At 30.3% G+C, this 16,201-nt stretch overlaps 3 protein-coding genes across 3 annotated transcripts; all 3 read left to right on the top strand.

Annotated features, from left to right (window-relative positions):
* Positions 1–2,292: 2,292 nt before the first annotated feature.
* Positions 2,293–3,789, top strand: LOC116028734 (tropinone reductase homolog). Its single transcript, XM_031270545.1, has 5 exons — positions 2,293–2,449; positions 2,552–2,759; positions 2,848–3,064; positions 3,253–3,365; positions 3,456–3,789. Exons 1-5 carry the CDS (start codon positions 2,388–2,390, stop codon positions 3,633–3,635), a joined length of 780 nt encoding a protein of 259 aa, XP_031126405.1. The 5' UTR covers positions 2,293–2,387; the 3' UTR covers positions 3,636–3,789.
* A 1,991-nt stretch (positions 3,790–5,780) lies between these two features.
* Positions 5,781–7,552, top strand: LOC116028733 (tropinone reductase homolog). The gene is made up of 5 exons (XM_031270544.1): positions 5,781–5,945; positions 6,049–6,256; positions 6,553–6,769; positions 6,983–7,095; positions 7,182–7,552. Exons 1-5 carry the CDS (start codon positions 5,884–5,886, stop codon positions 7,359–7,361), a joined length of 780 nt encoding a protein of 259 aa, XP_031126404.1. The 5' UTR covers positions 5,781–5,883; the 3' UTR covers positions 7,362–7,552.
* A 2,924-nt stretch (positions 7,553–10,476) lies between these two features.
* LOC116030300 (tropinone reductase homolog) lies at positions 10,477–12,025 on the top strand. The gene is made up of 5 exons (XM_031272517.1): positions 10,477–10,589; positions 10,693–10,900; positions 11,019–11,238; positions 11,354–11,466; positions 11,625–12,025. The coding sequence occupies exons 1-5, from the start codon at positions 10,528–10,530 to the stop codon at positions 11,802–11,804; spliced, it is 783 nt and encodes a 260-aa protein (XP_031128377.1). The 5' UTR covers positions 10,477–10,527; the 3' UTR covers positions 11,805–12,025.
* Positions 12,026–16,201: the final 4,176 nt, after the last annotated feature.

A 16,201-nucleotide genomic window follows, 5' to 3' on the forward strand; every position in this document is an offset into this window, starting at 1 on the left:
TGTGTTGAGAACTAATCCATCGTTGGCCAAACTCGCGTTAGGAGTCTTATTAGTCAAACTAACGTGAGATGATTTTGGTGGCAATGCAATAGATGTTCGGCCCTCTACATTTTCTAAGTTATAAAGTAATAAAAAACAAAGTTGATGAAAAAAGGCAATAAAATAATCAAATAATATTAATAACATGGGTTCAAAATAAAGAAAGAATTTACAAATTTTAATGTGACATAGTAATGCAAAAACAAAATATATAAACAACAAATTTATTTTAATTTCATTTTATATACGCGGTAATTTTATTACAATACAACTAAAATGTCATTTTGTTTTAAGTATAATTTCATTTGACATTATACACTCAATATGTAAGACATATTATTGAATTTCATTTTATATACAATGTAATTTTATTACAACACCACTAAAGTATAATTCAAATTCAACTATGGTTTCATTGGACGATATACACTCAAATATGTGAAACTTGTTATTCAGTTTCATTTTATATATATACAATGCAGTTTCATTACAACATAACTAAAGTATCATTTTGATAAAACTACAATTTCATTTAACAGTGCAATACACACTCAATATGTGAGACCTGTTAGTAGTTTCATTTTATACATATTGTAGTCTGATTACAACACAATTAAAGTATCATTTTAATATAATTGCAGTTTCATTTGACAATATATACTCAATACAATAAATTTAAAGTATCATTTTAAATCAACTACAATTTAATTTGACAATATACACTCAATATATGATATATGTTCCTCAGTTTCATTTTAGATACACTATAGTTTCATTATAGCATAACTAAAATATCATTATAATTCAACTATAGTTTCATTTGCCAGTATACACTCAATATGTGAGACATGTTATTCAGTTTTATTTTAGATACACTGTAATTTCATTTTATTATAAGCACATCATAAATACGAGATTTTTGTAATGACCTCCGTTTTTGCTTTTTTTTTTTAATTAAAAAAAATTGATAACATTTTTGGACCATGGTCCACCATATAACAATGGATAATAATGCCATTCCAGACCGATCTAAATTGGCGTATATTATAAAAGTTATAGTATATTCTACAATTAGAACATTTTTTTTATTGAGCAATGCTACAAACCCCTTCTATATTTTTCCTACAAAATTTTCCTTTTGATGTGTCATCAATTTTAGTGTTAGTCATGAATTAGTTAATTCATTGACATCAATGAATGAAAGACACACATCCAACAGGAGGGAACATGTTCCTTTTTCTATTATACTTTCTTGTCTCAACTTACCAATAAGCTTGCATTGCTATATATGCACACACACAGAGCATATTAAAAAATTAAAATTAGATACTTCAAAGCACTTTATAAATAAAAGATAGCCATAGCCAAGGGGTGTGAGAATAAGGTGGCACATGTCTCGTCCAATTAATTTAGATATTAAATTGAATAAATTTATGAGGAGTGTCACATGAAATCTTACTAGACAGCAGTAACAATTATGATTAGTTTTGAGGGTAGGGTCTTAATATATCATGATGGATAAAATATATGATTTGACTAGAAAATAAAGGAATAAGGTTCAAATAGGTTATCGAAATGTATATCATAATGCAATTAAGTCACTGAACCTAAAAAAAAAACTATAATTGAATTCCTAAATTACCACATTTCATGCAATTCGTCAAATTTGTAAGTTTCTTACATGTCACTTCAAATTTTAAATAATTTTTAAAAATAATTATTTAATTAAAAAAACAGCTTTGTTTTTGGCCGGAGACAAAGAGACTCTTTGCCTCCATGGCTTCGTCTCCGACCATGGAGACAAAGCTGTTTTTTTTTTCTATTAAAAAAAATTATTTAAAAAATATTTTAATTTTGGGGTGACCTGTTAGAAACCTATAAATTAGAGGAATTGCATGAAATGAGTTAGTTTAGATATTTAATTATAATTTTTTTTTTTAAATTTAGTGACCTAATTACATTATTGTGTATAGTTAGATGACTTAATTGAGCTTATTACGAAAATAAATAATAGAAGGTGCACTAATTAATCAATAATGGCGGCCCTGGCGGCTGTTGACTAAAATTAAAATTGTAAATAGTAACTCTGCACTTAATAAAGTTTTCTTCCTATGGAATTCCTATATTTTGTATTCTTCCTTGATAATTTGTTGTCCAAGTGGAAATTCGCCTGCCACGCTTGACCATGTTGGGGTTTACTTCTACTCATATAAGGCACACAGTTACAGCTGACACAACCACACCAACAAAAAATTGGTCGCCTCCTACACTCTTATCATCGTACTTAATTTAGTATCATATATCTTTGATTTCTTAACTTTAGAATATTTTATACCCTAACTTCAGCTATGGCATCATGGTGTTTCAACGACAAGACTGTCCTCGTCACCGGTGGTGCTCGAGGAATAGGGTAAGTGAATTATCTTAGCTTTAATCAATTTTTTTTAAATAAATATTTTATTAGGATTTAACAATGGAATATTATATTTTTCATTTGTTTGAACTAAATTAGGCTTGCTATAGTAGAAGAGCTAGCGAAATATGGGGCCCATATATATACTTGTGCTCTGGAACCAAATGAACTGGACCAATGTTTACAAGACTGGAATAGTAAGGGGTACAAAGTATCAGGACTGTCCTGTAACCTTGCTGTTCAAGACGAGCGCGAAAATCTTATGAAAATCGTTGGTGACCACTTCAACGGAAAGCTTGATATCTTGGTAAGTTATATTAAAATTTTAAATCATTAAAGAAAAAAAAATATTATGAATCCCTATATATGCCAATTAATTACCATATCGGATGCAGGTAAACAATGCAGGTGTTGCATTATATACGGAAGCTAAGGATTGTAGTCCAAAAGATTGGTCTCTTGTTATGAGCACCAATCTTGAGGCTTCTTTCAACATATCTCAGTTGGCATATCCTTTGCTAAAAGCCTCTGGAAACGGAAGCGTAGTGTTTGTGTCCTCTGCTGCGGGGGTTATTGCCACACCTGGTTCTACTATCTATGGAACATCCAAAGGTAATTACATCTGTAATTATATTGGATATTATTGGCACTGGTATCTATAGTAGTTGATATAATCAGACATATCATATTTGATTGTAACAATATTATTAATATTAGGTGTAAATCAAGGTTCGCGATAAATGAAATACAAAGTTACATATTTAGATTATCTAACTATTTAATTTCTTGATTAATTATAGCGGCAATAAACCATCTGACAAAGAACTTAGCATGCGAGTGGGCAAAAGATAATATTCGCGTCAATGCAGTGGCACCATGGATCATCTCAACCCCTCTTACTAATTTAGTCCGCGTAAGTAAACTATTACCGTTATTATTATTGTGTCCTTGGTTTTGAGCTTTGAGTAATCTAAAAATCTTTAAAAATTTCAACGTGTTACAGCAAGATCCTGCAGCAAGAGAATCACTGGATGGTATGATCAATAGGACGCCATTGCGTCGTACCGGTGAAACTATAGAGGTTTCTGGGCCAGTGGCGTTCCTATGCTCCCCAATGGCTGCATATATTACTGGCCATATTCTATGTGTAGATGGAGGAGCTAGCATCAATGGTTGTCCTTAATTAGTCACGTATTCAATTCACGTGTCCCAATATATACTAAGTTATGGAATATTATTTTGCTTGATAGTAATTTTAAACATTATTGAATTAAAATTGAGTTGTATTTGAATTTGATATGTAATTTCACACTAGCACACAAATATGTTACGACAAAGCTTAGCTTTAATGCTTTATACATAAATAAATAATCTGATCTCATAAACTTTATATAATATATGTTATTTGTTGTTGGCTATTGAACTCTCATATTGCAAACACTATATATTCCTTGGAAAATGATTGGACCCGCAATGTACGGGAGGTTGAAACTAAATTTCATATATACAACTCTTTCGATAAAGTGCTTGTATGGTAGGTGCACGGTATTAAAAATTTACCTATACAAGTAAGAAGTGTGGCAAGACCTCACCATGTTGGGGCTTGACTTAGATATATTCTCATGAATAATGGGTATGGAGCGAATCTCTCTCACCCTAAAAAATGGGTCCCAATTTCAAATCACCAAATTTGCAATTCATTTACTATTCACATTACATCTCTGCAAATCTCTCTCAGAGTCCCATTTCATATTATATTATAAATATAATAATAAAATAATAATAAAAGAAAATAATTTTTTTTAAAAAAAAAAATAAAAAACAAGAAAAAGTAGATTGCTTGCCGCTTTGCTGCCATTTTGGCAGCAAAAGCGGTGAAACATTTATGGCTTGCAAATTTGTAAATTATTTTTTGTTTATCATAATAATAATAATAATTTAACATTAAAATTATAAATTTAAATAAAAATTAAATAAATATAAACATCACAATAACCAACAATTATTAAGAATAACTTACAATCAACTAATACAAAAAAAATTATTCAAAGTAACTTTTTTCTTTTTTAACTTATTGAAACCAAAACACTACATATGAAACCTTTTTTTTAATAACTATTTGACCAAATTAAACGGATAAAATTAATCAAATAAGTCAAAAATTAATTAGTAAGTTATAAACCCAACACCTTCATTGATTTTTTTTTTGTTTTGTTTTTTTATACTAAGATAATCCCTGATTTGTCGAAATAATGTCTAATTTTTTTTATTTGACTAAAACATGTCAAGTTTTAATTCATTTTATACATTTGAAATAACAACTTTTTATTAAATAAATTTGTAGAGAATAGTCAGTTCAGATCTATTCTAAAAGGGATATTAATTATTTTATAGCAATAAGTCAGAAGAAATTACCACAAGCACAATCCTGGTGTGCGGCTCACCAGGCCATAATAATGCCATGCCAGACCGATCTATAGGTGGAACATTTTTTTTATTATTATACTTTATTGTCTCTACTTACCTTACCAGTAAGCTTGATATCTCTCTATATATATATATATACACACATTTTGAGAAATCAAAGACTAAGATCTTATCACTATTAAAATTTTAAGTTTTTAATAATGGTAAAATGAACTCCGCTCTTATAAGTTTTAAATAATTATAAAATTGATGCTATATTTTTTTATTTGACTAAAACCTTCCATCATTAAGGAATCATGGTTGGCGCCTAAGATAATTTCTCACTTTTTACATGAGTATACTTTTTTGATTTAGAGTTAGTAGTATTCAGAAAAAAAAAAAAACTTTTTTGATTTGATCCTGCCCATATAATCATATGAGAACCATTCTTTAAGTGAGAACATGTGAACAAATTCAAAACATTGATCTGCAAGATTTGATTGATGGGAATTCAAGTAAAAAAATAAGCAGGGTCATTTTCATAAATATTACAAAATTTTAAATGAGTGGAGTATTTTCATAAATATTACAAAGTTTGTTTATTTTAAACTGTTAGATCTACTAGATTTGTCACCCTTAAAATTTTAGGTGTTATAATTAAAATTAGTTTCGAAATATAGCGTCCCTACCGTTTTAATATATTATGAATTCATGACGGATAAAACAAGTGAGTTGATCAGAAAATAAATAAATAAAGGTGCACTCATCAATCAATAATGGCGGACCTGATGGCTGTTAATTTAAAATTGTAAATAGCACATCTGATCTGTAAGGGGAAATTAGCCTGCCACTCTTGACCATGCTTTAGGTTTACTTCTACCTATATAAGCCACCCACTTACTGCTGACACAAAACCACAACAACAACGAATTGGTCGTCTCAGCTCCTACACTCTAATCATCTACTTAATTTTGTATCACCTCTGATTTCATAACTTCAGTGTATTTTATACTCTAGCTTCAGCTATGGCATCATGGTGTTTCAATGGCAAGACTGTCCTCGTCACCGGTGGTGCCCGAGGAATAGGGTAAGTAAATTATTGGTTATATCTTAGCTTGAATCAATTAAAAAAAATTAATAGAATTTTTGTGATGGAATATTTATATTTTTATTTGTTTAAACTAAATTAGGCTTGCAATAGTAGAAGAATTTGCGAAATTGGGAGCTGATGTATATACTTGTGCTCTGGAGCCAGAAGAACTGGACCAATGTTTGCAAGACTGGAATAGTAAGGGATACAAAGTGTCAGGACTGCCTTGTAACCTAACAGTTCGAGAGGAGCGCGAAAATCTTATGAAGACTGTTGGTGACCACTTCAACGGAAAACTTGATATCTTGGTAAGTTATATTTCAAATTTAAATTATTAAAGAAATATATATATATATTTTTTGAGAAGAAACAATTAATTCATTAAATCATCAGCAAGAATGTCAACAAGAAACAAAGGAGGAGTATCAAACCACTCATTGCAACCTGACACAGAAACGGCCTCCCTAGCAACATAGTGGGCGGCGCGATTCGCAGATCGCTTAACAAAACTGAATTGAACATCATTAATCCTAGATGTCAACTCTTTAATATCGTCAACAAGTAATCCCTATATATGCCAATTAATTTACCATGTTGAATGTAGGTAAACAATGCAGGTCTGGCAATATATACGGAAGCTAAAGATTGTAGTGCAAAAGATTGGTCTCTTGTTATGAGCACCAATCTTGATGCTTCTTTCCACATATCTCAATTGGCATACCCTTTGCTAAAAGCCTCTGGAAATGGAAGCGTAGTGTTTGTGTCCTCTGCTTCCGGGGTTATTTCCACACCTGGTTCTACTCTCTATGGAACATCCAAAGGTAACTACATCTGTAATTATAATTATATTGGATATTATTGGCATTGGTATATATAGTAGTTAATACAATCAGATATACCAGATTTGATTGTAACAGTATTATCGACATAAGTATCAATTAATGCTATAGAAAAATTAGTATGTTTGGGAGTAAATAAAATACAATGTTATATATTTTGATTATCTAACTATTTAATTTCTTGATTAATTATAGCGGCAATAAACCAACTGACAAAGAACTTAGCATGCGAGTGGGCAAAAGATAATATTCGCGTCAATGCTGTGGCACCATGGGTCATCACAACTCCTCTTACTATTTTAGTCCAAGTAAGTAAACTATTATTACTATTATTATTATTGTGGGCTTGGTTTTGAGTAATCTAATAATCTTAAAAATTTTCAACGTGTTACAGCAAGATCCTGTAGCAAGAGAATCACTCAACAACATGATCAATAGGGCACCATTGCGTCGCCCCGGTGAAACTACAGAGGTTTCTGGGCCAGTGGCATTCCTCTGCTCTCCGATGGCTGCATATATTACCGGCCATATTCTATGCATAGATGGAGGAGCCAGTATCAATGGTTGTCCTTAATTAATAACCTATTCAATTCACATGTCCCAATAAATACTAAGTGTATTTTTTTTTCTTGATTGTGATTTTGAACATTATTGAATTAAAATTGAGTTGTATTTGAATTTGATATGTAGTCTCAAACGGGCACACAAATATGTTACAACAAAGATTTATGCATAAATATAGAATCTGATCTCATAAACTTTTTATAATGTATGTGATTTGTTGTCTGCTATTAGCTATTCACTAATTGTCAAACACTAAAAAAAACTCAAAGGAAAATGTACTAAATCACTAAAAAAAACTCAAAGGAAAATGTACTAAATCACTAAAAAAAAAGAAAAACAAATAAAAATGTATATATTATTGATATGATATTTAAGAATTAGAAATTAAGTACAAACACTTGTAATTAGGATTGGTAACCTAGCATGTTTTATTGGGAAGCATTTAAAAGGGTACTAAATTAAAATATCTTAAAATGAACCATGGATTATGGTTTGGCATATACAAAGGATGGACATTTGACTTTAAAAGGATAGTTAAATGCAAGATATTAGGATTATTGATCAAACTTTACAAATGTACTAGTGTGAGCAAGGATTGTTCCTAGGAGAAGCAACTAGATTGATTTTTGTACTAAATATAAAGGGAAAGGGGGGTAGAATTAATTTTTGAAACTAAACAAAAACACATAAAAATAACTACGGCCAAAACAATAATCAGCATTGTTCATTGATAAAAATAACTACGGCCAAAATGCTTAAATTTAATTTGATAGCAGAAAAATTCAAAAAACAAAATAATATAAGCACAAGAAATTATGTTTAATTTAGATTAATATTCTCGTTAAAACTGAATTAACACTAAAGTTGTAATATTCATCAGCCCTATTTGTTTATCAGACTAGAAAAAAATAATTATAAGATTCATCAACTAATCTGACAAATATTTGGTAAAAACACAGAAGAATTTTAATTATTCAACCATCACGAATTCACAGTTGACACAAATTTATCTTACAGTACAAATGGTTAATGGTTCACGTAATTTGGCCAAGAATAAATAAATTAGCCAGGCACGGTCATGAAGAAAACTGTAAATAAGAAAGAAATTGTAAAAAATCGTAACAAGAGAAAAAAATCTGATGTCCAAAAAGAAATAAATTATCCGTGCCGCGGCATACGGCAAATTATGCCGTGGACCCAGGTCCACCTTGCAAGGTGGACCTGGGTCCAAAACTACGTCGTTTCGTCTTTTTTTTTTTTNTTTTTTTTTTTTTTTTTTTTTTTTTTTTTTAAATTAGTAAACATATTGCTGAATTAGAGTTGCCCAAAAATGTGTGAATGTAGAGGTTTCAAAGTGTGAATGTAGAGTATAGAAATCGTGAATGTAGACTTATGATTGTGTGAATGTAGAGTTGCCTAGAAATGTGTGAATGTAAAGGTTTCAAAGTGTGAATGTAGAGTATAGAAATCGTGAATGTAGAGTTATGCATGTGTGAATCTGTAATAGAGTTAAGAAGTTCTAGCAACTTATAGCCTTGTAATGTGTGAATGTGGAGTTCTTAATTTGTGAATATAGAGTACAGGACCTGTGAATATAGAGTTTTGAATGTGTGAATGCATAACAGTGGTAATATAGTTACTAAACATATAATCCTGTAATGTGTAAATGTAGAGTTTACAGAGTGTGAATGTACAGTATAGTGTATGTGAATGTAGAGTATAGTGTATGTGAATGTAGACCCAGGTCCACCTTGCAAGGTGGACCTGGATCCACGGCATAACCACCCAACGTAAAAAGAAATGCTATGAATGTTAATTTCCTTTTCTTTTGCTTGGAGTTGGGCCAAGCCATGTTATGGGCTTTATATATATATATATATATATATATATATATATATATATATATATAAAATTCAGTTCCCATGCAGTGAGATGTCTCCCGTACGGTTTTGCGGTGGTCTTAGGTGCGTAATATTTTTCTTAAGGTGCGTAATTTGTATGTTTAAGGTGCGTGAGTGTTAAAACTTAAGGTGAGTGAACTTAAAGAAGATTAAGGTGCATGATTTTTCTACTTAAGGTGCGTTATTTTTCTTCTTAAGGTGTGTGATATGTACGCTTAAGGTGCATGAGTTGTTGAAACTTAGGTGCGCCATTTTAAAACTTTGGGTGCGTGATTTGTGTTCTTAAAGTGCGTGACTTGTGTACTTAAAGTGCGTGATTTGTATACTTAAGGTGCACATTGTATGTTCTCAATTGAAGGTACACTATTTAAAAACTTTAAGTGCGTGGTTTGTGTTCTTAGCTTAATGTGCGTGGTTCGTGTACTTAAAGTGCGCCGTTTTAATGCTTAAGGTGAGTACCGCACAACTGCACGGAAAGATATACCCGCACCTGACCCCTTCCCTATATATATATATATATATATCCAAATTCTAGAAGTCACTTCTGCCGGATGAGACTTCTTTTACCCGTTTGAATTGAAAAGTCAAACGAGTTAATCCACAAGAAAATGTCCCACGGCTCGATCACCTATAGTATATATTTTCTATTTTGTACAATTATATATAGTAAACTGCATTTCATTAGTTGACTGCTCAATATTTATTTTCAAAAATTTTAAAATTTATATATCATTTCCATTTTGAATTGTCTTTTGCAACGTCACATCAGGAGTTGAACTGAATAAATAAAATAGAGTAATACTATCTTCTAGAAATCTGTATAACAATGTAACGAATCTTTTGAATGACTAATACAACTTTATATATAATTGACTGTTATGAGTTTATTTAATTTATAAGTAATAAAAATATGGGCATTTTAAAAATCTAGTATTGTCATGTCTTGAATTTGACTTGGGATAAATAATAAAAGTTATAAAACTATTACAATACTATAGTTTCAAAAGAATAAATTCATGTAGTCTAATAAAACAATGCATACTTCTAATATTTCCAGCTATTTATTGTTATAATGTTATACAAGATCCTGCAAGCCATATTTGACCATGTTGGGGTCTAGTGTACCTATATTCCATTTGGGACTAATTGAATCGCATTAAATAAAAGAATTCAATGGCCTAGCTTGTACATTATATATACTAGCTAGCTTATTTGGGTTATATTACCACTATATAATTCCTTTAGTTTAAACCATTTTATACTATAGCTTCAGCTATGGCATCATGGTGTTTTAATGGCATGACTGCCCTTGTTACTGGTGGTGCTCGAGGTATAGGGTAAGAGATCGATTGTAGAATATAATTCATATAAAGTTTCAATATTTTATTATAATTTTATAATATTTAGAGTGTGTAAAAATTTTTATTTTATCTTATTTAGACTTGCCATAGTAGAGGAACTAGCAAGTTTTGGGGCACATGTATATACGTGTGCACTAGAACAAGAAGAATTGGACGCGTGTTTGCAGAAATGGATTAGCAAGGGATATAAAGTATCGGGATCAGCGTGTAACCTAATGATACGAGAGGAGCGTGAAAAGCTTATGAAGGTTGTTAGTGATCACTTCGATGGAAAGCTTAACATCCTAGTAAGTTGCAATACATATATATATATATATAGATTGTGATTTATCTCGAAGAAATTAAAATTAAGACTTGGTATGTATTATTAATCAATAATTAATATAATTACCACGTCCAATCTAGGTAAATAATGCAGGTGTGGGAACATCGTCTAAAGAAATGCAGCATATTACAGAGAAAGATTGGTCACTTCTAATGGGCACCAATGTTGAGGCTTCTTTCCACATATCTCAAATGGCATACCCTTTGCTAAAAGCCTCTGGTAATGGAAGCTTAGTGTTTATCTCTTCCACTGCAGGGATTGTTGCATTACCTGGTTCTTCTCTCTATGGACTCACTAAAGGTAATCATATCCATCATATCCTATCCAATTTCTGTTTGGGTTCTAAAAAATTAAAAATTTTGTGCAATAATTCAATTTAGTACCTCTGACCATTTAATCTTTTAATCAATTATAGGGGCTATAAATCAATTAACCAAAAACTTATCATGCGAGTGGGCAAAAGATAATATCCGCGTCAATGCAGTGGCTCCATGGGTTATCGAAACCCCTCTTGTTCATTTAGTCTGTGTACGTATGCATTTTTTCTCTCACTTTTCTTTTATTTTTTTTATTTTTTTTATTTAAATTTGCTGGGAATTGAGTTTGGTTAATTACCATGAATGGATGGGTGAACATAATATATACATTCTAATTATCTTTTAACATATAATCTCAACATTTTGCAGCAAGATTCAACAACCAAAGAAGCAATCAACGGTCTAATCAATCGTTCTGCATTACATCGTCCCGGCAAGCCTACTGAAGTTTCTGGGCCGGTGGCATTTCTTTGCTCTCCGGCAGCTTCATATATTACTGGTCATATACTCTGTGTAGACGGTGGTGCTACCGTCAATGGTTTTCCTTAATTAATAGGCCAGTCCTCCATAAGCAATAAGTCAATGCTCTTTCTTTTTTTGTTCTAAAAATTGAAGTGCGTTGGAATATGTTTTGTATGTAGAGTGCCTGCTTGTCTTGGAATATCCAGAGTCCAGACAAATGAGCACACAAATAATAACACCTTATGTTGCCACAAAATTTTAAGTTTTCTAAACTTAGGGAACATTTATTTTATTTTTCTGTTTTTACATTTTCAGTTTTTCTTTTTTTTTTTTTCCAATTTTCCATCCTCATTCCTCTACTTTTTCATTTCACCATTCCTCACGTTATTCATTTCTCTAATTTTCTATTTTATTAAATGCAATCGTCTCATATAGTATTTGTATCTCCAAAATGCTAATATTCTAAAAGTTATTCAAAACAACTATTATAATTATCTTTTTGAACAAAAGAAATTATACCAAAAAGCTATCCGCTAACAGCTAATTTTACCAAACACATTTCAACAATCAGTTAATATTATCAACTAGTTATACCCTCTAATCCAATCAGCTAACAATCATTTATCAAATATGGAATATATATAATTTATCACAATTAAATGTAAATGTCACTTTTTTAGCATAAATGTGTGAAGTAGGCCGTGGAACTTTACCTGAAAAATCAATTAGGCCCTTAAAGTTTTTAAAGTTGCAATTAGGTACATAAACATGTTAATTTAGTTTATAAGGCATAATTACATGTTGGTGACCTGTAATACCAGGTAAATTTAAATGTCATTTTTTTTCCATAAAATGTGTCAAATAGGCATCAATTAGGCTCTCAAAATATTTAAAGTTGCAATTTGGTACATAAACATGCAAATTTAGTTCATCAAGGCATAATTACTTGTTAGTGACCTGTAATAACAGGTAAATGTAAATGTCACTTTTTATGCATAAAATGTGTCAAATAGGCCATCAAACTTTACCTAAAAAATCAATTAGGCCCTTAAAGTTTTTAAAGTTGCGATTAGGTACGTAAACATGTCATATTAGTTTATAAGGCATAATTACCTGTTGGTGACTTATAATACCAGGTAAATTTAAATGTCACTTTTTTTTTTTTTTATAAAATATGTCAAATAGGCATCAATTAGGCTCTCAAAATATTTAAAGTTGCAATTTGGTACATAAACATGCAAATTTAGTTCATCAAGACATAATTACTTGTTAGTGACCTGTAATAACAGGTAAATGTAAATGTCACTTTTTATGCATAAAATGTGTTAAATAAGCCATCGAACTTTACCTGAAAAATCAATTAGGCCCTTAAAGTTTTTAAAGTTGCTATTAGGTACATAAACATGTCAATTTAGTTTATAAGGCATAATTACCTGTTAGTGACGTGTAATAACAGGTAAATGTAAATGTCACTTTTTTTGCATAAAATGTGTCAAATAAGCCATCGAACTTTACCTGAAAAATCAATTAGGCCCTTAAAGTTTTTAAAGTTGCTATTAGGTACATAAACATGTCAATTTAGTTTATAAGGCATAATTAAATGTTGGTGACCAGTAATACAAGGTAAATTTAAATGTCAATTTTTTTTCCATAAAATGTGTCAAATAGGCATCAATTAGGCTCTCAAAATATTTAAAGTTGCAATTTGGTACATAAACATGCAAATTTAGTTCATCAAGGCATAATTACCTGTTAGTGACGTGTAATAACAGGTAAATATAAATATGTCACTTTTTAAGCATAAAATGTGTCAAATAGGCCATCGAATTTTACCTAAAAAATCAATTAGGCCCTTAAAGTTTTTAAAGTTGCAATTAGGTACATAAACATGTCAATTTAGTTTATAAGGCATAATTACCTGTTGATGACATGTAACAGCAGGTAAATTTAAATGTCACTTTTTTTTTGCATAAAATGTGTCAAATAGACATCAATTAGGCTCTCAAAATATTTAAAGTTGCATTTTGGTACATAAACATGCCAATTTTGTTCATCAAGACATAATTACCATTTAGTGACCTGTAATAACAGATAAATGTAAATGCCACTTTTTAAGCATAAAATATGTCAAATAGGCCATCGAACTTTACCTAAAAAATCAATTAGGCCCTTAAAGTTTTTAAAGTTGCAATTAGGTACATACACATGTCAATTTAGTTTATAAGGCATAATTACCTGTTAGTGACCTGTAATACAAGTTAATTTAAATGTCACTTTTTAAGCATAAAATGTGTCAAATAGGCATCAATTAAGCTCTCAAAATATTTAAAGTTTCAATATGGTACATAAACATGCCAATTTAGTTCATCAAGGCACAATTACATGTTAGTGACCTGTAATAACATGTAAATTTAAATGTCACTTTTTAAGCATAAAATGTGTCAAATAGGCACCTATTAGGCTCTCAAAATATTTAAAGTTGCAATTTGGTACATAAACATGCAAATTTAGTTAATCTAAACATAATTACCTGTTAGTGACCTGTAATAACAGGTAAATGTAAATTTCACTTTTTAAGTATAAAATGTGTCAAATAGGCCATCGAACTTTACCTAAAAAATCAATTAGGCCCTTAAAGTTTTTAAAGTTGCAATTAGGTACATAAACATGTCAATTAAAGTTTTTAAAGTTGCAATTAGGTACATAAACATGTCAATTTAGTTTATAAGAGTTGCAATTAGGTACATAAACATGTCAATTTAGTTTATAAGTCATAATTACCTGTTGCTGACCTGTAATACCAGGTAAATTTAAATGTCACTTTTTTTTTTTTTGCATAAAATGTGTCAAATAGGCATCAATTAGGCTCTCAAAATATTTAAAGTTTCAATTTGGTACATCAACATGCCAATTTAGTTCATCAAAGCATAATTACCTGTTAGTGACCTGTAATAACAGGTAAATGTAAATGTCACTTTTTAAGCATAAAATGTGTCAAATAGGCCATCGAACTTTACCTAAAAAATCAATTAGGCCCTTAAAGTTTTTAAAGTTGCAATTAGGTACACAAACATGTCAATTTAGTTTATAAGGCATAATTAACTGTTGGTGACCTGTAATACCAGATAAATTTAAATGTCACTTTTTTTTTTCCATAGAATGTGTCAAATAGGCATCAATTAGGCTCTCAAAATATTTAAAGTTGCAATTTGGTACATAAACATGCCAATTTTGTTCATCAAGACATAATTACCTTTTAGTGACCTGTAATAACAGATAAATGTAAATGTCACTTTCTAAGCATAAAATATGTCAAATAGGCCATCGAACTTTACCTGAAAAATCAATTAGGCCCTTAAAGTTTTTAAAGTTGCTATTAGGTACATAAACATGTCAATTTAGTTTATAAGGCATAATTACCTGTTGGTGACCTGTAATACTAGGTATATTTAAATGTTACTTTTTTTTTCCATAAAATGTGTCAAATAGGCATCAATTAGGCTCTCAAAATATTTAAAGTTGCAATTTGGTACATAAACATGCAAATTTAGTTCATCAAGGCATAATTACCTGTTAGTGACGTGTAATAACAGGTAAATATAAATGTCACTTTTTATGCATAAAATGGGTCAAATAGGTCATCGAACTTTACTTGAAAAATCAATTAGGCCCTTAAAGTTTTTAAAGTTGCAATTAGGTACATAAACATGTCAATTTAGTTTATAAGGCATAATTACCTGTTGGTGACCTGTAATACTAGGTATATTTAAATGTTACTTTTTTTTTCCATAAAATGTGTCAAATAGGCATCAATTAGGCTCTCAAAATATTTAAAGTTGCAATTTGGTACATAAACATGCAAATTTAGTTTATCAAGGCATAATTACTTGTTAGTGACCTGTAATAACAGGTAAATGTAAATGTCACTTTTTATGCATAAAATGTGTCAAATAGGCCATCAAACTTTACGTAAAAAATCAATTAGGCCCTTAAAGTTTTTAAAGTTGCAATTAGGTACGTAAACATGTCATATTAGTTTATAAGGCATAATTACCTGTAGGTGACCTATAATACCAGGTAAATTTAAATGTCACTTTTTTTTTTTGCATAAACTATGTCAAATAGGCATCAATTAGGCTCTCAAAATATTTAAAGTTGCAATTTGATATATAAACATGCAAATTTAGTTTATCAAGGCATAATTACCTGTTAGTGACCTGTAATAACAGGTAATGTAAATGTCACTTTTTATGCATAAAATGTGTCAAATAGGGCATCGAACTTTACCTGAAAAATCAATTAGGCCCTTAATATTTTTTAAGTTGCAATTAGGTATATAAACATGTCAATTTAGTTTATAAGGCATAATTACCTGTTGGTGACCTGTAATACCAGGTAAATTTAAATGTCACATTTTTTTTCCATAAAATGTGTCAAATAGGCATCAATTAGGCTCTCAAAATATTTAAAGTTGCAATTTGGTA

Source organism: Ipomoea triloba, chromosome 9 (assembly GCF_003576645.1).
Source record: "Ipomoea triloba cultivar NCNSP0323 chromosome 9, ASM357664v1".
NCBI lineage: Eukaryota > Viridiplantae > Streptophyta > Magnoliopsida > Solanales > Convolvulaceae > Ipomoea > Ipomoea triloba.

What these genes read in the sequence shown, in the direction of transcription:
- LOC116028734 (XM_031270545.1), top strand. Translation starts at nt 2,388, where the DNA reads ATGGCATCATGGTGTTTCAACGACAAGACTGTCCTCGTCACCGGTGGT. An exon ending in GGTGGTGCTCGAGGAATAGG is followed by an intron (nt 2,450 to 2,551) that starts GTAAGTGAATTA and finishes GAACTAAATTAG; the next exon opens with GCTTGCTATAGTAGAAGAGC. An exon ending in ACGGAAAGCTTGATATCTTG is followed by an intron (nt 2,760 to 2,847) that starts GTAAGTTATATT and finishes TATCGGATGCAG; the next exon opens with GTAAACAATGCAGGTGTTGC.
- LOC116028733 (XM_031270544.1), top strand. Translation starts at nt 5,884, where the DNA reads ATGGCATCATGGTGTTTCAATGGCAAGACTGTCCTCGTCACCGGTGGT. An exon ending in GGTGGTGCCCGAGGAATAGG is followed by an intron (nt 5,946 to 6,048) that starts GTAAGTAAATTA and finishes AAACTAAATTAG; the next exon opens with GCTTGCAATAGTAGAAGAAT. An exon ending in CTCTTACTATTTTAGTCCAA is followed by an intron (nt 7,096 to 7,181) that starts GTAAGTAAACTA and finishes AACGTGTTACAG; the next exon opens with CAAGATCCTGTAGCAAGAGA.
- LOC116030300 (XM_031272517.1), top strand. Translation starts at nt 10,528, where the DNA reads ATGGCATCATGGTGTTTTAATGGCATGACTGCCCTTGTTACTGGTGGT. An exon ending in GGTGGTGCTCGAGGTATAGG is followed by an intron (nt 10,590 to 10,692) that starts GTAAGAGATCGA and finishes TATCTTATTTAG; the next exon opens with ACTTGCCATAGTAGAGGAAC. An exon ending in ATGGAAAGCTTAACATCCTA is followed by an intron (nt 10,901 to 11,018) that starts GTAAGTTGCAAT and finishes CGTCCAATCTAG; the next exon opens with GTAAATAATGCAGGTGTGGG.